A 25,172-nucleotide genomic window follows, 5' to 3' on the forward strand; every position below is an offset into this window, starting at 1 on the left:
TCTAAGGGAAAGATGACAGCTGAGCTCTATCTAAATTAACAAATAAATGAGAATTATAACTCGGTATAATAAATTTCCTTGGAAACATTTATTAATTGAAATGTACAAAAGGAAGGTTGGAAACCACCTCTAAGCCAAGAAAGGATCTCCAATTAATAAAATTTGTCAGGTAGTTACCGAGAGAAGAAAGCTTAAAATAAGAACAATCTTATGAATTTAAACGTATAAAAGAATATATAAAATGAAAAGAGTAAAAGAGCTTGCCTTCCCATTGTTGCTGAAGTTTTACTCATTAAGGCGCTATTGCCCATAATATTGTACCCAAGAAATCAACACGCGCACCCTTCACTGAGCAACATCACCATCACTCACCAGAGAAGTTACTTGCAAAGGTGATAAAGTATCCAGAGGGCAAGTGGGTAAGGAATTTGCAATTCATCAGTTTACACCACTGAATGATAAAAATAGTGTTGTCCTCCTTGAACCTGTAAATGATTAATCTATATCCTGAATATCATCAAATCCCTCAATCAACATACTATATGTCTTGGGATGAATTTGGCAACCTTGTCTCTCCATGACGCCAAATAGCTCAGAGCATTTATCAACAAGGCCCTTCTGAAGTAAGCCATCAATAAGTAATTTCCAAGCAATTTCATCATAATTATACCCACACTGAAGCAAACTATGAAACACTGTTTTTGCTTTCTCGTTATTTCCTTCGTCAAACAAGCCACAGAGCAGCAGCTTGCAAGAATCTAAATGTGGTAAATATCCATGCTCTACCATGATATCTAACCACCTTATTGCTTTTTCATACAATCCTAATTGACACGAACAACCAAGAAGAGAGTTATAAATGTCTTCATTAGGCGATAGTCCTTTTTCTTTCATATGATCAAACAACCTGCGGCCTACTTCCAAGCATCCCACCTTGCAAAGCCCTGAAATAAACTTGCCATAAGTATTAGCATTAGGTGCACAGCCTTGCTTGACCATTTCCTCAAACAACTCCAAAGCAAATTCATAATCTACTCTCCTCCATAAGTTGGCAAAATCATTGGAAACCACCCCTGATGACAAGTCACCCAACTCTGTACTGCTATTTACTTCTATCAGCTTTGCACTTAATAGATGTTTAATTAAATAAGAATATGTGTAGAAAGACGGCTCACAACCGATATCATGCATACGCTTCAAAATGTCAAAAGCAATGTCAATTGATCCAGACCATCCATATGCATCAATCAATAAAGAATAAAGCAGAGTGTCTGGCAATATTCCTTTTTCATTCATTTTATGAAGAAATAACTCCGCGTCTTGTAATCTACCCAGGCTACAATATGCATGAATAAATACAGTATAGATAACTACATCAGGATGAGAACCTGCGGAAAGCATTTGATCAAACATCTGATGGGCACGGTCAAACTCACCATCTTTTAATAAATTTTTTATAAGAATGGTGTAAGTATCAGCAGTAGGCTTAATGTCCCTCTTTATCATTATTTCCACAAGTAAAAGAGCTTCTTGAAAATTTTTCTCTTTGCAATGTCCATCTATCAAGGAATTATAAGTAATTGAATTTGGAACGCATCCATCACTAAGCATTTTATCAAGCAATGAATGACCGTCACTGACTTTTCCGACCTTGCAATAGCCATCAATCAATGCACTATAGATTACTTCATTTGCCTTTATGCCTTTCTCCTTTAGGGAGTCAAAGAGAAAACGAGCATCTTCAACCCGCCCCCTTTTGCAGAGTACAGCTATGAAGACACTGTAAGTCCATTCATCAGGAACCAAACCATTTTCATTCATCAAACTGAGCAGCTTATAAGCACTACCCAGATGCCCTTCTTTGCACTGTCCATGGATTAATAGGTTGTAGGTAACTACATCTGGTTGAAGCTTCAGCTCAAGCATTTTATGAAGAAGTAACATGGCCTTGTGGACATTCTTTGCCCTGCAAAATCCCAATATCAATTCATTATAAGTGCGAGTATTTGGACTACAATTATTCGATTCCATCAGGCTCAAAATTTCCAAGGCACTCGTGCTCATTCCTTTCTTGCAATAACCATCAATAAAGGCATTGTAAGTGACCACACTTGGAACCAATCCTTTCTCAAGCATCCCATCTAGCAATTTCTTGGCATCATCAAACTTATTGTCCTCGCATAAACTGCGAATAAGGACTGTATAGGTATGTACATTTGGCTCACATCCTTTCTCAGTCATCTCCTTGAACACATTAAATGCTTCTGATTTCCTGCCCATTTGACACAATGCACATATGATAACTGTATATGTACGAACAGTCGGCCAACAATTATCCTCATGCATTTGTGAGAGCAATTTCAGAGCTTCATCAATCCTCCCGGCTTCACAAAACCCATGAATCAAATTAGTATAAGAAACCTCATTTCTGCGGCAACCTTTACTTGGCATTGACAGAAAAATTTTATTTGCACCATCTACATTTTTATTCCTACAATATCCTAATATCAAAGACGTATAAGTAAATGTATCCAAACTTAAACCGGCTTGCACTATCTTACTGACGTACAACTCTGCTTCAACTACATTACCCAACTTACAATATCCATTAACCATTGTATTGAGCGTGTACATATTCGGCGAAACCATGTCATCCAACATCTCCAAATACACATTTTTCATTTCATCAATCATGAGAAACCTCGACAACAACATCAAGAGCATGTTATAGCTCTTAAGAGTAAGCTTAAATCTTAAATCATCCCCCCGGCGGTTCATGCTCCGCAGCATTTCCAACACGAACAGCGCATTCTCTGCGGAATTCGTCGACTTAATCATTAAAATTCGCAGTTTTTCAGCAATGCGGTGGTACCCATTGGGAACAAGGATATTTAAAATAGAAACATAGGATTGAACATTGTGTTTGAATCCATGCTTCTGTTCGATCCAATTAAAAAACGCAAGAGCAGTTTTGGGATCGAGATTGAGGGCAAAAAGGGAAGATACATGGGATGGCGCAATAGAAGGGATCAAAATTTTCAGAGAAGGATGCTTTTGCCAATCGGGGCGAGAAAGAATGGAAAAAAGCTGCGCCGGTACATCATGTTCTACAGGAAGGCTTTGAGGAAGAGAAGCAGTAGTTGAGGTGAAGAACTTAAACGCGAGTGTAAATGTGAATCTGAGCCTGAATCCAAGAACGATAAGAAGCTGACCTGAGTTGATAATGGCGGAAGAATTTCTAATCATCGTAGGGCATCGAATAGCGGTGAAGACTCCATACATAAATGAAGAGTTCGGCGATGATGGAAAAAGATTCATCAAGCAATCAATGACCCTTGCAGCTCAGATTCAACAATCTCAAAAAATCAGCGGATTGCAGTATTGTAATGGCGTTTCTTGATGATCTAGTTTCTACGCGGCGGGGATTTACCCTTCTCGCCGGTCCAGGAAGTGAATGAAAAGAAGGCGGATTTTGGAATAAGTACCAAATTGACATCGGAATCTTTTCTTAAAACGTTTAAGGTTACAAAAACCCTTCCCTTTATTTCACAAAAAAAATAATAATAATAATAGTAAATAATAAAAGTAATTTGTCTTGAATTTAAAATAATGAATAGAAAAAATGCAAATTAAATTTTTTTTTTTTTTTTTTTTATAAATGCAAACAAAACAAAACTCGAGACCAACCGGGGTAGTACAAGAATATTCACTTGTTGTCCATCCATTACGCCTTTCGACCTGATCTTAGGCCCTAACTCACCCTCCGTGGACGAACCTTGCGGAGGAACCCTTAGGTTTTGGGGGCATATTCACTTGTTGTCCATTGACTACGCCTTTCGACCTGATCTTAGGCCCTAACTCACCCTCCGCGGACGAACCTTGCGGAGGAACCCTTAGGTTTTGGGGGCATTGGATTCTCACCAGTGTTTGCATTAATCAAGCCGACATTCTTGCCCAGAGTAAATACAAAATGACTTTTTTAAACTTAAATTATCATTCTATTATGTGTTTAATAAATTTCAGAAAGCTAAAATTTTAATTTGTGTGTGACTTCGTATTTTCAAATTTTAAAATTGATCATATATTAAATATAAAATTAATTTGTGAAGAGTGATAAGTTATGGTGCTACTTGAGTTACGGTTCTGAAAACTTTTTGATTTTGTATTTATCCATATATCTCAATGGATTCCAAACCAATGAAACAATTTCTCACGATAAACTTCATGGTTTGAATGGTTTGGCTAGTTATCACGATGATCAAATCAAACAAGCTATTGAAGCTTTAAAAAAAAAAAAAAGAGAATTAACACATTGTAATCGTATATCGTGACTACTTTAAGACATGATAGGGCACAATTCACAAAATAAAAAAAAAATACTAAATAAAAGTATAGATATCGATCTAGTCTGACTTCTACAACCCTGTAGCTCGTTCAAACCCTCGTCTTGACCACTCTGTCTAAGCCTGATATGAAAAGAATAAAAGCAGTGGTTGAGTATTAAAATTCATCCTTAGGAGGTTGTGCGTAGACTGCTTATGAGCTATATCCTATGGTTACTAATTGGTTCACCTTAGCTTAACTTAGGTCATGGTGTGGAAGTCATAAATTATATTTTCTTAGTCTTAATCGGACTGAAGGTTCTCGTGGTTCGTTCTTAGGGTTCTTGTTTAGATGTTCTACCAGTCTCTTCATTATCATCATAGACCTATGGCTAGTAGGCCCTCGAGGTGCAACCCCGACATATCCAATCCATAACTTTCATTATACCGTTATGGACACTATTATCAAATTCTCTGATAGAGTTTAGTTGACATCTCCCTAATAGACCTCATAATGTAAGCAGCATAAACAAGGTTGACCCTCAATCTAGCCGATACTTGTCAAACTAGGTAGTCCTTTCCTTTCATACAATAAAATCACAATAAGAGGTGGTTCGAAATCCCCTAACCACACCCAGAACGCGCTCATAAAAATTTCACTAGGTTCATGCATTTTCACGACTTTATTCTTGTACTACCAACTCATAAAAGCACTACAGTGGATCCCCGACGACCGTGCATGTTCACCAAAAGATAATTATCTGAACCTTTGATGATCGAGTCGAGTTTACTATTAATCGTCCTCGTACAAGACATTATACGCTTGAAGCTTGCGTGGATCGTGAGCCTAGTGGTGTGGGAGTGGGCCGAAGATCGTTGGTGGGCTGCATCCTGCGTTCGTTTGGGATTGCAGTTGAAGGCGTTGGGCAGTGGGTCTCCGATCGGGCATGGGCTTCATCTAGCGTCTGAAACTGGGTTGGGCAGAAAACGTTGTTGGTGGTTCAGTGAGCTCGTGGGTTGGGTTCGAGATTGGACCCATGGTTCCTTTTTTTCCTCGTGGTTCAGTTGAAGGGTGAAAGTTTTTGCCATATGTTACCAATTTTGTTTTGGGTTTAAATAATTATTGAATTTTTTTAATAATTATGTTAAAAAAAAAAAAACTCTATTTATCTACCATCGCGTTAATAACTAAAATTTTACGAACTTCAAATATCAAATATTTACAAGTCACAGCATATCACTAGCATTAGTTACTAACGTCAAATATTCTTAACTTTTTAAAAGTATAGTAGGGTTTGTTGGATGATGAAAGTTCTGGCTAATTGAGGAAATAATCATGGGTTTATAATCAGAGAATATTCTCTCCATTGACATAAGGCGTTTCGGGAAAACCCAAAGCAAAGTCACGAGAGCTTATGCTGAACAATATCATAGTTTATAATAATAATAAAAAGAATACTCTGTCCATTGGCATGAGGCCTTTTGGAAAGCCCCCAAAACCACGAGAGTTTATGCTCAAAGTGGATACTATTGTGATTATTCTGGAGAGTCTTGTTCCTCTAACAAGTTATCCCACGAAGAAAAAAAAAGTGTACATATACTAATTGAAATTTTTTAATAATTATTTTAAAAAAATCTATTTATCTACCGTACATATCGAGTTTTCAATAACTAAAATTTCAATCAAATATTTACAAATGACAACATATCACGAGCATTAGTAATGCTCACTAAAATTAAATATTCTTTAAAAGTAGGCAGAGTTGCAACCCTATTTTGGGATCCTTTCTTTCTTCAAAAGGAACAAACCCAAATAGAATCAGACCGATTCCCTAAAGAAGCGGATGAATAATCATCTGCTTCCNATATTCAATATGATTCCACAAGATCTAGTTTCGTTCAAGTAACGGATTCTAGCCAATTGAAAGGATCTTCTGATCAATCCAGAGATCATTTCGATTCCATTAGTAATGAGGATTCGGAATATCACACATTGATCAATCAAAGAGAGATTCAACAACTAAAAGAAAGATCGATTCTTTGGGATCCTTCCTTTCTTCAAACGGAACGAACAGAGATAGAATCAGACCGATTCCCTAAATGCTTTTCTGGATATTCCTCAATGTCCCGGCTATTCACGGAACGTGAGAAGCAGATGAATAATCATCCGCTTCCGGAAGAAATCGAAGAATTTCTCGGGAATCCTACAAGATCCATTCGTTCTTTTTTCTCTGACAACTTCATACGGGTTCAAATCCTATTGAGAGCTTCACTAGAGATCAAAAATTGTTGAAGAAAGAACAAGATGTTTCTTTTATCCCTTCCACGCGATCGGAAAATAAAGAAATAGTTAATATATTCAAGATAATTACGTATTTACAAAATACCGTCTCAATTCATCCTATTTCATCAGATCCGGGATGTGATATGGTTCCGAAGGATGAACTGGATATGGACAGTTCCAATAAGATTTCATTCTTGAACAAAAATCTATTTATTTATTTATTTCATCTATTCCATGACCACCGAAAACACACGAGGGGATACACATTACACCACGAGTTTGAATCCAATAGAGATTTCAAGAAATGACAGATCTATTCACTCTATCAATAACCCATAAACTAAACCAAAATTTTAATTTCTTAAAAAATCAATCCAACCCATGAAAACCCGACAAAAAAAAAATCTAACACAATTCAGCTCAACCTTTATAGTTTAAGTTAGATAATCTATATTAATTAAATTATCGAGTCATATAAACACTCAGCACAAAATCACAAATATAATACGTATATGCCGAAATTGTTTAATATAGTAGTTAATAACAATGAAACATTGTATTGAGACAGGTGGGCATGATTATNATCGGAAAATAAAGAAATAGTTAATATATTCAAGATAATTACGTATTTACAAAATTCCGTCTCAATTCATCCTATTTCATCAAATCCTGGATGCGATATGGTTCCGAAGGATGAACTTGTATATANAGCTCAACCTTTATAGTTTAAGTTAGATAATCTATATTAATTAAATTATCGAGTCATATAAACACTCAGCACAAAATCACAAATATAATACGTATATGCCGAAATTGTTTAATATAGTAGTTAATAACAATGAAACATTGTATTGAGACAGGTGGGCATGATTATTTTATAACCATAGGTTGCCTCTAATGTCACAAATACAAACCATACAACCTCAAAAAAGCCGAAGATTCTATGATTATTGTATGATCACAAACTTAGTAATAAATTGAATTAAATATGGAATATTGAATATTGAATTGTTGTATATTTGGTAATGACTTGGGGGTGGCTGTGCCGTTACCCAATTATTACATTCCCATTTANTTTTTTTTTTTTTTTTTTTTTTTTTTTTTTTTTTTTTTTTTTTTTTTTTTTTTTTTTTTTTTTTTTTGTATTTTTCAATAAGTAATAATAAATCGAACCACTTTGTAATTATTACAGATGATTTTTAAATAAAATTGTTTATGTAGAGACATGTAAGTGTGAGTGTCTGATATAATGAATTTATATACGACTGGTTTATAAAATATTTAATATTTGTTTATAAATTTGTTAATCGAGAAGATTACTTGATCATATGCGACACGATCATAATTCTGAGTGAGTTATGAACTACTGGTTTGTGGGGGCTTGTCTTTTGATTTACATGGGTAGAGAGTGACTTTTGCAGACGATTCAATAAGCCTACCAATTAGGAAGTTGAGAACGTAATTTCACGAGATAAGAAACACAAGTAGCTCCCGTCAAGTGCTAATTTTGGGACTTGAACAATAGGGTTTCACTTTGTCATTGGCTCGAGAGAGACTTAGTTTATGGCTCATATAAACACTAAAATTGTAACGCCTCATACCCAGTATTCGACACCTGATGGTCTCGACATTCTCCTATATTCCACTTCTCCCTCCTTAGAAGTGAATACTATCCCCACAGATCAACACGAGTCCTTCTAACAAGTTTTTTCATTACTCACATGAGGCTATCCAACATAGAATTGCTTCAAGTAAAACACATTTATTGTTGGTATAGACAGTAACTTTTGTTTCTTAGGTCACCCAAAATATAATTTCTTCGAGTAAAGCACGTTAAACTATAAAGCCAAAAACGAAGGTCCACCGAGCAAGCTAACAAAAAATTGCTATATTTTTATTAAAAAAAAAAACTTTTAACAAAAAGATAGTTGATCAAAATCATTATTAATATGAAACTTTACAAAATGATTAAGTTAAATAATATTAATTATAATTATAAACATGAAGAATGGTTGATTATAATAATAACAATCATGAATCATTCTATATGCTAATATAGTATATGATCATAATAATTATTGATTTAAATATATTTTAAGCATTAATACAAACTAAGCATACCAACTCTAAAATATTTATATTTATATAACTTAATCATAGTGCTTCATTGTTGCTTTTTGTGTTAAAATTATTTCGTCATCTTATTATATAAAATTCATGATAATTATATTTGTATATAATATAGTTTTATTTCTTTGGATAAGCTCTAGTGGCAATTGGGTGTCCAATTAAGAATTTATGGCGTGATGGAAGTTTAATTGGTTTCTACTTTAGGCTTAACTATCAACAATGTCACTTCTTGACTTTTCTTTCATATAAAATTTCATTTATTTGCTTATAAATTTCGCGTGTATTGGGTCGATGTTGACAAAATATGAGTGATATTTTATTGGTTAAAATGAACCAATAAGTGTATATGTGATATCCTACATTGGTTGGAGAGGAGAATGAAACATCTTTTATAAGAGTGTGGAAACCTTTCTGCGCGTTTTAAAGCCTTGAAAGGAAAAGCTCAAAGAGGACAGTATCTACTAGTGGTGGACTTGGGTCGTTACAAATAGTATCAGAGCTACACACTGGGCGATGTGCTAGCGAGGAGGCTGTTCCATGAAGGGGTAGACACGAGGCGATGTGCCAGTAAGGACGCTGGGCCCTTCATGGTGGTCCCACATCGATTCCTTGAAGGGGGTAGACACGAGGCAGTGTGCCAGTAAAGACGTTGGGCCCTTCGTGGTGGTCCAACATCAATTCCCTGAAGGGGGTAGACATGAGGCAATGTCCCAGTAAGGACGTTGGGCCCTTCGTGGTGGTCTCACATCGATTCCCTGAAAAGGGTAGACACGAGGCAGTGTGCCAGTAAGGACGCTGGGCCCTTCGTGGTGGTCCCACATCGATTCCCTGAAGGGGGTAGACATGAGGCAATGTCCTAGTAAGGACGCTGGGCCCTTCGTTGTGGTCTCACATCGATTCCCTGAAGAGGGTAGACGCGAGGCAATGTGCCAATAAGGACGCAGGGCCCTTCGTGGTGGTCTCACATCGATTCCCTGAAGAGGGTAGACGCGAGGCAGTGTGCCAATAAGGACACTGGGCCCTTTGTGGTAGTCTCACATCGATTCCTTGAAGATGGTAGACGCGAGGTAGTGTGCCAGTAAGGACGCTGGGCCCTTCGTGGTGGTCCCACATCGATTCCCTAAAGAGGGTAGACGCGAGGCAGTGTACCAGTAAGGACGCTGGGCCCTTCGTGGTGGTCCCACATCAATTCCCTGAAGGGGGTAGACACGAGGCAGTGTGCTTGTAAGGACGCTGGGCCCTTTGTAGTGGTCCCACATCAATTCCCTAAAAGGGTAGACACGAGGCAGTGTGCTAGTAAGGAGGCTGGGCCCTTCGTAGTGGTCCCACATCAATTTCCTGAAAGGGTAGACACGAGATAGTATGCCAGTAAGGACGCTAGGCCCTTCGTTGTGGTCCCACACCGATTCCTTGAAGGGGGTAGACACAAGGCAGTGTGCCAATAAGGACGCTGGGCCTTTCGTGGTGATCCCACATCGATTGGAGAAAGGAACGAGTGCCAGCAAGGATGCTGAATAGTGTTTATATGATCCAATAACTCGACAAACTCCAATTATCCATCCCAAACTATAAAAGGTTAAGTTGGGTTAAAAAAATTGAAAATTTGGTTCGGTTTGTGGGTCGACATTTTTTAGTTAGGTTATTGTGAACTCTATTCGAATTGTTCGGGTCATTATACTAGAATCGCTTCATGTACACGATGCACATGATGAGTTGGTCATGAACGAACCTTGACTATCTATTAATTTAAATATTAAAATAAAAAACGTTTGAGAATTTGATATAAATCTTCAAATATAGATTCTTGGTATTATGCCAAACTTTGTTTATTCAACCAATACTTAATATACACGTAAGCTTCTCAAGTCTCATTCGGTTGTCCTCGTCAATTATTCAACGCAATATTAGTAAAATTAAAATAAAATAACTAAATAAATAATTAAAAATAATCAGGGTGCTTAAAATTTCAATATTACATCAGAAAAATAAATTTCTGTGAAAAAATAATTTTATTTTTATTTTCCAAAAAAAAAAAAAACCCTAAGAATATTCACAATAATACATCAGTCAATCGTCATCATTGCCATGTCATTCTGTACCCCTCCGCCGTCTGCAACCCGAACCATCTCTGCGTCAGTAATCTCAACCGATCATCCCTGACCTCACAAAACTTCCTCGGCCACTCCGGTGGCTCCACGGCGGAGTTCCCGAGCCCCGGCGCCCTGTCTTTAGACGTCGGATTGCCGGAATTCGTCCAATCCAAAACGTAAGCCGATACGCGCCGCCGGAATTTCAACCGAAATTCCGGCCACGCTTGGTACTTGTAGTGATTCACTACCGCCTCCTCTGTTCTCATCTGCTTCGATCGAAACTCCGTCCTCAATTGAAAATGGTGGATCACATTCACCAGCGATTCATCCACCGCCTCCAATAGAACAATCGATTTATGCCTTTCCTCTACTCTTCTCCGGCAATTGTAGCCCTGTGTTACGCCTTCCGCCGGATTCGAGATTCGATCCGACGGTCCGTAATCGTTGCACATGATCGTTACCATTCCGACTCTGTTTTTCTCCGCCGGAAGCAGAGATTTCAGCATCTCCTTCGATGGATTCAATGAATTCAACCACGACGGAGAGAAGATGAATTCGTCGACGTCCATGAACAGCATCCATTTACACGATCTCTTTGAATACTCAACGCTGTGAGAGAATCCAGCCTCTTGCGTTTTCGGCCAAATCCAGAACACGATTTCGATATTGTATCCTTCCTTATTCAATTCCTTCACCACCGCCGAAATTTCATCGTCGCTGCCGTTGTCGTACAAGATGAACTTCTCGACGCCGATTTTCGAGTAATAAATCACCCATTCTTTCAAGAATTTTCCGACGTTGTAAACCATCGTACAAGCACAAATAGTCGATTTCGCCTCGGTTTCTCCGCCGGCGATACGGCGTCGCGGCGAGTAATAAGCTACCGACGGAACGAGGACGCTGCGACCTTTGCCGTCTAGAATCTCGAGAGTGATTTTGAATTTCTGGTGATGATCTTCTTGCACCGTTAAATTGGGATGACGGCATCGGAAAACCTCCTGTACGGAACTGGTAACGGCGGTTCTAACGGCTTTATCGCCATCGCCGAACACGCATTTTAAACCAGTCGGGGGGCGGTTACTGCCTTGGCGATGGTTGACGCCTTTGACGAACAGAACGACGTCGTCCTCTGTTTCGAGAGCTTCATAAGCGAAGAAAGTCCACCTGATCAATTCCGGCATGGGAGAAGAAAACACCTTCTCCGGCGAGTTGGTTAGCAGTGGTTGAAAATACGGCCGGAGACGGCGGACACTCTCCGGCATAAGGCATTTAAACATAGCAGGAGAATTAAACTCCAAACTCCCGGAGAATTTAGCCGGTGAAGTATCATTGTTCTGAAACACACAGAGGAGACCCCGGAGAGAATCCGGCGAAGAGAGCGGCGCGTCGATTGAAGAAATCAAAAGAACCTCCCAATCGGGAAGAAGAAGGGAGGAAACCGTGGGGATAGGATCGAGAATGGAGGACACGTGGCGACTCCGGTGAGCGAGATTCTCCGGGAACGCCGCTTCATGGAGAGCGTAATGAGCGACGGAATTAGCTGAGTGAGACGTAAGAAGGGCGGAGGAAGAGGGGAAAGGGAGGTCGCCGCCGTAGAAGAAGGCCTTCCGGGATAGTTGAAAGGCGAAGACGAGAAAGAGCGCGACGGCGAATAGAAGAGTGGAAAGAGGCTTCCGCCGCATTGTTTTAATGGAGGCTGCGTCACAGCCGGCGCGGGGTGGGGGAGGAGAGTGAAGGGGTTATATATGAGGGAGGTCAGGACACGTGGAAGGCCGTGATAGGCGGTCGTATTTGCCTGCTGGGTATTTAGTCATCCACATGGAAATTAAAAATAAGGAATGAATTTGGGGATTTGAAAAAAAAAGTAAATGCTTAAATATATTACACAGAAATTTCCGGAATATTTCCTTAATTTTATTACCACCTAATCTAATCTCACGCAATTCTTTTTTATATTATTATTTTTGTATTTAGTTTAATCAAATACCATTTTCCAATTAATTTATTATTATTTTTAAATATATATTTAGGATTAGGTTTTCCCGACTGAGTTCGATTAGGTTGTGTTGAAATTTTTTAGACCCAACTCAATAGTTCGTGTTCTAAATTTTTCAATAAAAACAACTCTTCAGCTCAACTCAATCAAACCATTAAAATCCTTTTTGGGTCCGATTGGCTTGAGTTGTTTAAATCATTTATTCAAAATTTTATTTTATATTCAAATAATCATGGAATTAAAAAAATAATAGAATTATATAATAATAAAAAAAATGTATAATCTGATTTTTGTTTATTTATTTGAATCTTGCTTTTTGGGTTGGATTATTGAGTTTTTTTGAACGTCTAATAATAACCTCGTATCAAAGCAAAGTCATGAGCTCAAAGTGGACAATATCGTACCATTGTGGAGACTTGTGATTCCTAACACTTATAAACCCATGATCTTCCACTAACTAATGTGGATTCTCCCTTCGAACAAAGTACACTTTAAGCTTCAGGCTTATGGAACTCTCGAATGGCCTCCCCTTAATCGAGGTTGGACTCCGTTCTCTGGAGCCATCGAACAAAGTACACCCTTTGTTCGACACTCTAGTCACTTTTGACTACACATTCGAGGCTCACAATTCTTTGTTCGATATTTGAGAATTCTATTGACATGGCTAAGTTTAGGGCATGACTCTAATACCATGTCAGGAATCACTAGTCTCCACAATGGTATGATATTGTCCACTTTGAACATAAACTCTCATAGTTTTTTTTTTTTTTTTAATATAATAAACGTATGAAAATTAATTATTATTATTATTATTATTATTGAATATGTTAATTATAGAGAAATAAAGAGAAAGGGAATAAAATTAAGGAAGAAATAAAGGTAAAATTAGAATAACGTGTGCGATGGACAAAGTTGACTCGTAAAGGTCAAGGGTTAGAAAGGGAAAGAAGAGTGCCGGAGGAGCCCCCTTGTTTGGACGCGGGGTTACTTTGACCCCAGCCCAGCGCATACGCTAACATATCCAGTTTACCAACCGACCATCCACACACTAATCGCCCTACGTATTCTCAACCATTATCTAATAATATTAAAATAATAATTTTCGATTTAAAGTAATTACTTAACATATTTAATTATTATACTAAAATATGATTTATTCACTTCTAAGGTTCAGTAAGTTGCCAAATTAGGGTTTATTAATATATAATTAATAATAAATATTTGGACACTTGGAAGAATTTTTTTTTTTTTTGTTAATTAAAAATTTGAATTATGCATTAATTATCCTATTGACTTGAGTTTATTTTTATTAAAATATTTTAAGAAAATGCTTTTAAACTTATATGTCAAATTCACGCTTACATAAGTGGTACGATATTTTAAAACTTATTTATTTAAAGATTGAGATAAGAATTTGAAGTTCATATTCGACATTTGATGTGACACCTGAATAACAAATGGATATATAAATGAATCGAGATCATATTTGAATGAGAGTATGATGACTAAAAAAGTATTATCTATACCAACACGATGCATATTTTTTTTATGCTCAATCATAAGAATTTCAAAACTAAGTTGTTTTGTTTGGAGGAATCTTATGTTAGGCGATCTACTGTAAATTTTCTTAGGAAACATGTGAATGAGGACAAAACATGCTGACATGTGTGTTGGTATGTGAGGATAGTTGTTGTAAATTTTCTGGACAAAACATGCTGGTCTGTGAGGATAATTGTTGTAAATTTTTTGGACAAAACATGCTGACATGTGTGTTGGTCTGTGAGGATAGTTGTAAATTTTCTTAAGAAACATGTGAATGAGGACAAAACATGCTGACATGTTTGTTGGTCTGTGAGGATAGTTGTTGTAAATTTTCTGGACAAAACATGCTGACATATGTGTTGGTCTGTGAGGATAGTTGTTGTAAATTTTTTGGACAAAACATGCTGACATGTGTGTTGGTCTGTGAGGATAGTTGTTATAAATTTTCTAGACAAAACATACTGACATGTGCGTTGGTCTGTGAGGATAGTTGTTGTAAATTTTCTTAAGAAACATGTGAATGAGGACAAAACATGCTGACATGTTTGTTGGTCTGTGAGGATAGTTGTTGTAAATTTTCTGGACAAAACATGCTGACATATGTGTTGGTCTGTGAGGATAGTTGTTGTAAATTTTTTGGACAAAACATGCTGACATGTGTGTTGGTCTGTGAGGATAGTTGTTATAAATTTTCTAGACAAAACATACTGACATGTGCGTTGGTCTGTGAGGATAGTTGTTGTAAATTTTCTTAAGAAACATGTGAATGAGGACAAAACATGCTGACATGTTTGTTGGTCTGTGAGGATAGTTGTTGTAAATTTTCTTAAGAAACATGTGAACGAGGACAAAACATGCTAACATGGGTGTTGGTATGTGAGGATAGTTTTTACTCTTAAAAAAGAAGAGTAAGTAACCATATCGTTCGAAATACATGGATCATTAGGTGTCAAATTCAGAGTCTGAATCCTGGACACGAGTCGTTACACTTGATGAATTTAATATTTGTAACGACCTAGATCCATCGCTAGCGATATTGTCCAACTTTTCCCTTCAGGCTCCCTTCACGGCTTTAAAATGAGTCTGCTAGTGAAAAGTTTCCACACCCTTATAAATAGTGTTTTTGTTCTCCCCCATCAATGGGTGACATCACAATATTTATCTACATCCGCTGCGACCCATACTATCTATTTATCCTGAACTACTCCTGAGATTTAAGACTATTATCGTAGACCAATACAAATTTTTTCAACATATTTTGTTTATATTCATATGCTTTCAAGAAATCTTTAGTATCTCTCTCGTTTGAACGTGATGATATCAGTTCATTCATATATTTCTTCTATACTCGAATATACTCGAATTTAACGCATATATACTCGAGGAAAAAGAAAAAAAGAAAAAAAAGATCCAAATCTTGTACATAAAGTTGGGTTGATTCCAATTAGCTTTATGGCATTCTCAAGAAATCAAGTTCTTATTAATATATGCTTTGATTGCCTACTAAGATACAACTCACATGCTAACTTCCCCCTTTTTTTAATACACATCTCCATATTCCTAGCCCTACTCCTATGCCCACAAATTATGGGATCATCATTTTGGATATCAATCCAACTTCATCATTGGGGCATATATATCCCAATTGATTCAACTTATATCGACCATACAAACGATCGCAACAATGACAAGAGCTTCAAGAATCAGTTGTTAACGGTGAAATGAGATAATTTCAAATTTGAACAAGATTCGTTATAATCCTTATGGAGAAGATCGTTGTATGAAGATGAATAATCGAAGGGCTTCTATGGCTTGAATTGATAAATTCGGCGGGTGAGAGATTGAACGAAATAACCGGTCTATTCTCATGGCATTGGTTTGGGCCTTGACGAGAATTTAGATGTGTTTCAACAATGTGTTGTCGAGGTTGAAATTTTAAGTGTCATTGCTGTCAATGTAAGTGAGAAGAGTGAGGATTAGACGAACGCTGATCTCAACAAATCCCCTAGGAACCACCGTGTTTGTCGACTTCGATGAAGAAGAAGAATAAGAAGTGGTTGAATTTCAGGAGGAGTAGTAATACCCAAAAGTTACTTAGAGATTATACTCGAAGTCATAAGCAAAGGCAAAGGGAGGACGTCAATTGGGCTACGACAAGAATATTGAGATTTATGTCTGAAGTCTGGCAATGATTTAATTTTTAATAATAGTTGTGAATATTTTGTTTTAAAATTTAATATTATTTATTATATGAAAAAATAAAGGTTATTCGTGAAAAAGCTGGAACAATATGAGATTGACGTATTTAAAAGTTGGTATCTTATACAACCAGTTTGCATGAAATTAGATCATGAAATATTTAATCTCCTTAAATATTTATTAATTAAGAAGATTATTTACTTATGATTATATGCGTCTTATCTTGATCCGGAATAAGTTAGAATTTCTATTCACGAAGGCTTGTCCGTCTATTTGTATAAGTGAGAATGACTATTGTAGCTGATTCGATATGCCTACCATTTTGAGTAATTAAATAGGGAGTTGAAAACATAATATTTCGAGATGAAATTCACTCTTTCCTATAAAAAAAATAAGTGTTAGATTTTAGAACTTGAATAACCGAGCTTTGCTCTCTTATAAATTGGTCATCAGAGGATCAATTGTAGTTAAGGTGTAAAAAAATACTTGTAGGAATCATTTGGAAATGTGCCAGTTGAGTTTACTTAATTTTAAGTGAATATTGAAGTATTAGACAAGAACCACACTTTAAGAGCGGACGTTTTACTTGGTAATTACCTAATAAGGCATAAAATTGAGTAAATTATGAAATTGATTCACAGTGGTGCATGAAATTGTGGTGCATGCTAAATTTGAAGGTCATACGAGAATGTCTAGAGCATAAACCAATTATGAAAATGAAAATGATGAAAATGCCCGGCTATGCCTATTATGATGTTTTATTGCTTTAGTGACCTCTAAATGACCTGAAATTTTATAGTACATCTAATTATGAAATTACGGAGTTAGACTTGAGAATGACATTATAAAGTTATAATGGAGTCCTAAGCCTAATAGCATCCTAAGCGTAATATGGTACTCATATAGCTAAGTACCATTCTACCCAGACTTGCCTTGCCCTAGGACAGTCTAGACCTCCCACTTATCACGATGTTATGTTTTCCTCACCTGGATTTCTGGTAGGATGCACTATTTTGCAAGATGTCAAATTTTGATTATGCCGCAAAAGATTTAGGGGAATGACAGGGTCGTTATATGCCGAATCTAGATTTCGAATCTTAGTCTATATCTCGAGCATAGGTTTCTTTCACGTTCATATTTTTTATCCACCATGTGATCTAGTACATCTTTTTAGGAGAGTGTTTTAAGATCAGAACTAGTGTTATGCACTGTGTTGTGTGTGTGGAAAAAGAAGTGGATAGCCCATTGAGATCCACTCTCCTTAAACCTGTCCTAGGGTGAGGGACCACACAAGTGCACGAGTCAGGGACATACAACATATTGATCAAGACTTTTGAACTCAGAACCCGACCACACAAGTGCATGAGTCAAGGACAAGCAGGCATATTGATCAAGACTTTTGAATTCATAACCCAAAACTTAGAGCTTCATGTGTATGCATTATGGTCAAGTTCAGAGTATGGTAACTTAACTACTCACTCAAATTTTTATTATCTTTTAGATAACAACTAGATGCTAGTCGAGGATGCAAGCGGTCTAAATCTGGTGGTCATAGAGAGACAACCTAGGTTTGAGAGTCACCACCGGTTTTATGACTTTTATTTCGGTCTTATTTTTTTATACTATTTTCTTTTGTATTTACACTTAAAGTCGACTTATTTAAAAAATCGAAAAACTTGACTATTTTTTTTATTCTTCCCGAGTCAGCCTACATCACGATAAGAGAGATTCTAAATGATATTGTATATATTATAATGGCAACCGAAAAAAAAAAATATTTGATGGTTGGCAATCATTCATTGGTTCGGTTAATAGCCTAAGGTTTTTCCATATTCTAAGGCTAAAGCAACATTAATTCCTTTCATTTCTTTATCATATAAATTTGCATCATAAGCTCCTCCTTTCAATTTCTTTTCTAAACAAATCAATTATTGTAAAGCTGGCGCCAAAATCAATCGAAATTCCCTCCGCCCAATAGCGTTTCTCCACCCGTCCCTTAATTTATTATATTATATTTCTCATATTGATCGGTAATACATGTGAATTACTTTTAAATTGGTTATAAAAATTATATTTGTTCTGTTCCATAATTTGTTACACTTGCTATTTTCTACTCGGGTTTGAGAGTATTAAAATCCCATCATATTTGAGTCTTAGAGTGTGGACCAAAAAAGCACGTCGGGGAAATTCATCTGCAATAATATTTTGAACTCATGAGCTAAAGAGAGATCAATATGTTTTTTAATCATATAAAATATGTCATTGGCAAAGAATTAACGTCAATTTGATAGGCTATGCATATAAAATATGTCATTGGCATCGAGATCGTATAGTGCAACAGTTTCAATCATATCAAATATTTTGACGATATTAAATTAATTAAAATGAACTTTAAAATATGATTTCAGAAGGGGTTGAATAACGAAAAATGGAAATCAAATAAAAAGCTTGGAAAGCAAGAATGTCCACAAAAAGTAAAGCGGAATACACGCATAACAATGACACATGACACATCAAAGTTAATCACATTCCACATTATGATACAATGATTGGGCAATTATTAGTATATAATAATACTAAAAAAATTCTACTTATAATTAGTTTGATATCGAACTCAAATAAAATAACATCAATTAAAAAATTGAGTACTCAAGTGTCTAAATACTTGTTATGCATAAGTTACCACAATCACGAACTAAGCCACGAGTAGCTTTAATTCTATAGTAGAATAAAAATGTAGAAAAAAAGTAGTTAACATAAGCACGTATATCACTATAGGTTATTTACACTTCAAACACAGACTTTTTAAATCCAAACTAAATATTATACGCTCCGAATGATACTTTTTTACTTGAACTAAACAACTCAAGACTCTAGACACCGAGTATTTAACTCACATAATGAATAACTCCAGGAATTGAATAACTTTAAACTTAATAACTTTATGAGCATCCCATCAAAGACAGCAGGCTGCTGGATTTGTTAGGGCCGACTTTCCTGAACAAAAAAATTAAGAACTTTGATGGAACAAAACCTAAATTTTAAGACTTAGATAGAGATAAAATCTAATGTGGTGGCGTAATTGCCTGATTCAAAATCATATAAATGCACCCACTGATGTGAAGTCTCTGGTTTTTAAACTGGTTGTGTTGCTAATCATAGTATATCCTACCCAGCATTCCTTCAACGCAGCTGATACTCAACAATTGGTATCCTTTGTTTATTTATTTCTTTTCCAGTCCTTAGTACCTGTTTTCCATGTTGTGGTAAGATGGGTTTTGCTTTTAAAAAATGAACTGTTTTTGAAACATTTATCATGGAATTGAGTTGAAGATGTGGTTCGGGTGAGGGTGAGATCCCATGTAGGTTGGAGTGGGGAACGAAACATTATGTATAAGGGTGTGAAAACTCTCCCTAGCAGATGCATTTTAAAACTCCGAGGGGAAGCCCGAAAAGGAAAGTCCAAAGAGGACAATATCTGTTAGCTGTGAACTTAGGTCGTTACAAATGGTATTAGTGTCAGACACCGGTTGATGTGCCAGCAAGGAGGTTGAGCCCTGAAAGAGGGGTGGACATGAGGTGGTATGCCAGCAAGGATGTTGGACCTTAAAGAGGGGTGGATTGGGAGATCCCACAATGATTGAAGAAGGGAATGAGTGTTAATGAGAACGCTAGACCCTAAATGGGGTAGACTGTGAGATCACACATCGGTTGGAGAAGGGAACAAAACATTTTTTTTATAAGGGAGTAAAACCTCTCCTTAGCATATCTGTTAGTGGTCTTGTGAGGACACTATTTGCTAGAATGTTCAAGGTCTTGTGAGGACACTATTTGCTAGAATGTTCAAGGAAAGGTAGGGTTGCATTGGTTACTAATGTGTTGGAACTTGATGTCCTACCTGAGACCAAAAGCCATGGAAATCTTCCCGTTGACAGGAAAGGCAGGATTAAAGCCATTTACATTATCCTCACTCATTGACAGAATAATTAAATAACAGAGCACAAAGAGTCCAAAGGAATTTGCAGAGACAAAGGCAGAAGCATATCTATCAGTATAATGGGTTTAACTCGACATTTGTTCAAAAACCATGGTTTACATTTCCAACAGATCAAAAGGAGAACGAGCACATTTTGACTCAGGAGGTTCCTCCTGGTTTACATGTGCTGTCTAATGAAGAGCTTCATTCTCTTGGCATAAGGTTTCTAAACATTATTCAAGCCATATAACAATATATTCAGATATAAGAAGCAAAAAGGACAAGGAAAAATGAAAGAAGGAAGAAAGATAAGATGTTTAGTGGCCGAGTGCTTCGACTTTCTACACGCACAGAGCTTGAGGCTAAAATTTAACAAACAGCTACTTATATTTGATGAAGGTGAAATACCTGAGAAATACTTGATTCAGAGATTAATGAGGGACACCGTAAAAGCTGATGAAAGAAAACTGCCTCATATATGCCCCCTCGTCTTGGAGTTCAATTTGAGCCCTGCGTTTGTCCAATTAACACCCAATGGTAAGCAAATAGGGCCACCGCTAATAGATATTGTCCTCTTTGGGTTTCCCCTCAAGGCTTTTAAAACACGTCTGCTAGGAAAAGGTTTCCACACCCTTATAAAAGATGTTTCGTTCTCCTTCCCTACTCATGTAGGATCTCACAACATTTATTTACAGCTGGGATTTTGATACAGTTCTTTTCACATCGTTTTAATTTTCAACAGACAGGGAAGTTACGGTACCAGGAGCACAACTGTGATGACTATATCTACAACAGAAAGGGTAAAATATTATGAGACATATCTAGACATAGACTTACCACATTGAGCAGTGGAATTAGAAGGTATAGATAGCAGAAAAGAATCTGAATTAGAATAAGTGATAAGATAAGGAATCACTACAAGGGGAGTAAGATTCGGATTACCTTGTTGATCGAATATCTCAAGACAAGAACATTGTTTGAGATTCGAATCACTCCACAAGCAAGATCGATCATATCTAGCTTGAATGATTCTTGTTGATCAAATATCTCAACACAAAAACACTTGATTGAGATTCGAATCACTCCACAAGCAAGATTGATCATGTCGAGCTTGAATGATTCTACATGCAACCTAAACTACATAGAATTGCAAAGAAACTTAGCCATTGGCTAAAGAAGAGCACAAATGCTTCTTTTACTACATTTTCCAAGTCTGCTTACAAATACAACATACAAGACTTTATATAGCCTAAAAAATGAAACTATTAAAGACATTCCAAGAGTTGTAACATTCATACTTAATGGCCATAATTAAGCATTATGTAATTGTAACAGTAAATAAGAAGTCTTAAAATACACTAACTCTAAATTGTAACTCACCCAAAATTTATAACAATCAAACTTCATTCTTCTTCAACGTGGCATGAATTGAAACATCTTTTGATAATTTTGACAACTTTTTCTTCACATCTTCATTGAAGTATATTGTATGATTGATGTCTTTTGGTTCATATCAATTAGGCTTACTGATCAGTATATGTCAAAATTTGTATTGATGAGCCAGTTTGTATAATGTATTTTATTAGTGTTCAGAAGAGGATATGTAGACAATATGTATGCTGAAGCAAAAATTCAATTGTACTTTTAGATGTACTATTGAAATACAATGATGCAATGTTGCCAAATGAAAAAAGAAGATAAGAGGAAATGGCACCAAACCTCCCTAGAATTCAATATCCTACACATGATTCCATAGCAACCAAGTGTAATAGGGCCTAAGCAGTTGTTTGGTGCGATTACATATATAACCAAAAGGAAGGATAAATGAAAATGGCAGCCAAGAAATTTTCTATACAGAAACATTTATGCTCCCAGCTAACAAATTATCTCGCAACCATCGAAGCAATCAGAAGCATCAATTTAAATGTGGCAGATCGAGAGGGAACAAAGAGATTAGCTCATTTAGGGCATGTTTGAAAGTGATTTTGAAATAGTTTAAATCCCTTTTGTTACAACCAAAATCACTCCAAGCATGTGCATTCATTCAAAATCAATTTTGATGGTATGTGAATCCCGTTTAAAAGTGTAAAATCAAACATTAAAATGAATGGTATAAGACATGTTTTGGAGTGGTTTTAAACGTGATAAAAGTGATTTTAGCCATTTTAAAATCACCCACAAACACGTTCTTAATAAGTTGAGAGGTTCAAAACACCAGGACAAATAACAGACTAGTGCAATGAAAATGAAATTGCAATACTCTGAAACAAGACTAGTAATTATTCGGTGGTACAAACCAATGACACAAAGTATAAACAAGATTGGAAATAATAAATCTCTTACTAGAAATGTATCATCTTTTTGCTTGCAACAACATTGAAGTAATTTGTTTGTCCATGACATATCCAGCATTCTCTGCTTCCTTGTAGATTTCCTTACACTTGGCTAACCTGCCAGCAGCTAAATAAATGGTAATCAAGTTCCTATATATACAATATGTAGGGGTAAAACCAGCTTCCTTAAGCTTTGCAAAGTATCTAACAGCCCTTGAAAGATCCCCAAGAGCAACAAAAAGCTTTATCACTACACTATAAGCAGGAAGATCAAAAGGACACTTAGCAGCCTCCATTTCCCACACTACAGATAATGCCTCCCTATACTTCCTCTCTGAATATCGATTATGAACTAAAGCAGTGTACATAACCACACTGGGTTCATGCCCAGATTCAACATACCAGCTATAAAGTCTTTCAGCAATTTCAAATTTACCAAGCCTTGTGCTGACCTTAATGATAGCTGATGTATCTTGCTGGTTTAAATTCAATGCTTCTCTTTGTCCTAGTTCATCTAGTAAGGCAAGTACCAGCATGTTTTTATCAGGGTTCTTACCAATTTCCAATATCAACTTCACATAAACGCTAGGATCCAACATTCTCTTACCGTTCTTGGCAGCTACAAGAAGCTTCCAAGCAAGGCTTAACCTCCCACCTTTGATAAACCCTCTCATCATTGCCTCGAGCACACCACGACTCGCAAGTTTAGTGAACTCATCCAGGTTGAAAGGTATTTTAAGTTCATGGTTCCTTGCGAGGACCTCAACGGTAGAGGCCAAAACACGATCATCTGGATAGAGTCGAGGTTGCTCTTGTACCCAACAGAACGTCTTTAGAGCTCTATCAGCAAGACCCATATGACCTAGCTCCTTGATCGTTAACGACAGCGACCCCTTCTGCAAAAACGGAGCCCACCTATTGAGAACTTTGGACACATTCTCCTCCGGTTGCAGATCTCTAATCGCTCTTGCAAGGCCAATAAGAAAATCGGGGCGCTTATAGACTTGCTTAGACATCAGTGCACGCGAAGAAACCGCTGTTCTTGGGCGAATTTTAGGGTTAGGAAGCCCTGGTGGTCGTAGCTTGTGAGGAAGTGGGAGAGGAAGAGGTCTCTCCCGGTTCAATTTACCAGGTTTCTGAGGAATTCTCCCTCGGAAGAGTGATGTAATAGCTTCAATTTCTTCCGAATCCCAAACAATATCACTGTCGTTATCATCATTGGCGAAATAGTTATCCGCAGCGGTTTCTTCAAGCTCGTCAAGTTCTTCTTCCGGCGGTCCGATTTTCTCACTCGGAATCAAATCTGGTAAGGATGTGTCAGGGTGAGGGCCAGAGGTTCGTTTCTTCAAGAATTGATTGACGCCGGGATCAGGGGGAAGCTTGGTCCGCCGTGGATAGAGGAGGTTTTTTGGTGGCCGCCTTCTGGAGTTGGTCTGGAAATGAGCCATCGGAATCTGGCAGCTAACTCCTCCATTTCGTTTCACCAGAATGGAAGAGATTGTAGTGGTTGAGAACAGGGAATCCATGATTCTGAGCTGCAAGCTTTGCAGGTTGCAAATTCTGTTTATTAGCGCGCAAAGAGGCACGTAATTGTAAAACTAGCCCCTCAAAATTATGAGGATTATTTTACGATCAATTCCGTGAACATTGCAAAGAAACTTAATCATTGGCTAAAAGAATGCGTCTTTGGGTGATCTTATAGTTCCTACCGATAGAGACGATGGGATTGGTCCATGGATTTTCCTTCCTTTTGCTGCGTTTCGCTCAACTGGTTGAAGGGAGATAGTGCATCAAGCGGTTCGCAAGGGTCAGCTTGATACTCTTCCCCAGGGATTCCAAATGAAGGAACACGAAGAGAGCTACCGACTCCAACTACCGTCCATGTACGATCCTACCTCCTTTACATTCTTGACAGTCCATCTTTGTCTCAGTAGAGTCTTTCAGTGGCATGTTTTGGTCCTCTTTCCCATTACTTAGAAAAAGTGAAGTCACTGGTTCAGGTACAAGATACTATCATTACCGCCTGGACAATTAGACATCCAACCCGACAATTAGACATCCAACCCGTAATCGTAACGACCCAATTGCAAGTGAAGAGCTCTACCAATTGAGTTACATCCCCCAAGCCAAGTGGGGCCTGCATGAAGTAGTCATGTGCTTCTTCTTTTATTCTTCAAATGCTCTTTCACTGCATTTTACGAGTCTACTTTACAATAAAACATACATAGTTTTATACCGTCCTAAAATGAAAACCATTGACCATGAGTCATTTTAAGATGTAACATTCCTAGTTTATGATC

The 25,172-nt window shown here is 37.1% G+C and overlaps 3 protein-coding genes and 1 pseudogene across 8 annotated transcripts; 1 reads left to right on the forward strand and 3 right to left on the reverse strand.

Moving 5' to 3' along the window:
• Positions 1-264: 264 nt before the first annotated feature.
• On the reverse strand, positions 265-3,493 carry LOC111797996 (pentatricopeptide repeat-containing protein At5g65560-like). Of its 2 annotated transcripts, XM_023680930.1 has the most exons (2): positions 3,213-3,493; positions 265-2,813 (listed from the first exon to the last, which is right to left on the reverse strand). In XM_023680930.1, the coding sequence occupies exons 1-2, from the start codon at positions 3,316-3,318 to the stop codon at positions 496-498; spliced, it is 2,424 nt and encodes an 807-aa protein (XP_023536698.1). In that variant the 5' UTR covers positions 3,319-3,493; the 3' UTR covers positions 265-495. The 2 variants fall into 2 exon arrangements, with proteins under 2 accessions (XP_023536698.1, XP_023536697.1); XM_023680929.1 differs by having other exon boundaries at positions 265-3,493.
• A 7,320-nt stretch (positions 3,494-10,813) lies between these two features.
• On the reverse strand, positions 10,814-12,508 carry LOC111798803 (glycosyltransferase family 92 protein At1g27200-like). Its single transcript, XM_023682137.1, has one exon. The coding sequence runs from the start codon at positions 12,506-12,508 to the stop codon at positions 10,814-10,816; it is 1,695 nt and encodes a 564-aa protein (XP_023537905.1).
• Positions 12,509-15,226: 2,718 nt separating this feature from the next.
• Positions 15,227-21,405, forward strand: LOC111798804 (annotated as a pseudogene).
• LOC111798569 (pentatricopeptide repeat-containing protein At2g01860) lies at positions 19,243-24,474 on the reverse strand. 5 transcript variants are annotated; one of them, XR_002815721.1, is made up of 4 exons: positions 23,480-24,474; positions 22,883-23,386; positions 20,948-21,671; positions 19,243-19,560 (listed from the first exon to the last, which is right to left on the reverse strand). XR_002815721.1 is itself a non-coding variant. In XM_023681806.1 (2 exons), exon 1 carries the CDS (start codon positions 24,396-24,398, stop codon positions 22,893-22,895), a length of 1,506 nt encoding a protein of 501 aa, XP_023537574.1. In that variant the 5' UTR covers positions 24,399-24,472; the 3' UTR covers positions 20,606-21,671; positions 22,883-22,892. The 5 variants fall into 5 exon arrangements, 2 of the variants coding, with proteins under 2 accessions (XP_023537574.1, XP_023537576.1); XR_002815720.1 differs by having other exon boundaries at positions 20,948-21,049; positions 22,883-24,472; XR_002815719.1 differs by having other exon boundaries at positions 22,883-24,472.
• Between the last annotated feature and the right edge of the window lie 698 nt (positions 24,475-25,172).

This window comes from Cucurbita pepo, chromosome LG07 (genome assembly GCF_002806865.2).
Source record: "Cucurbita pepo subsp. pepo cultivar mu-cu-16 chromosome LG07, ASM280686v2, whole genome shotgun sequence".
Classification (NCBI taxonomy): domain Eukaryota; kingdom Viridiplantae; phylum Streptophyta; class Magnoliopsida; order Cucurbitales; family Cucurbitaceae; genus Cucurbita; species Cucurbita pepo.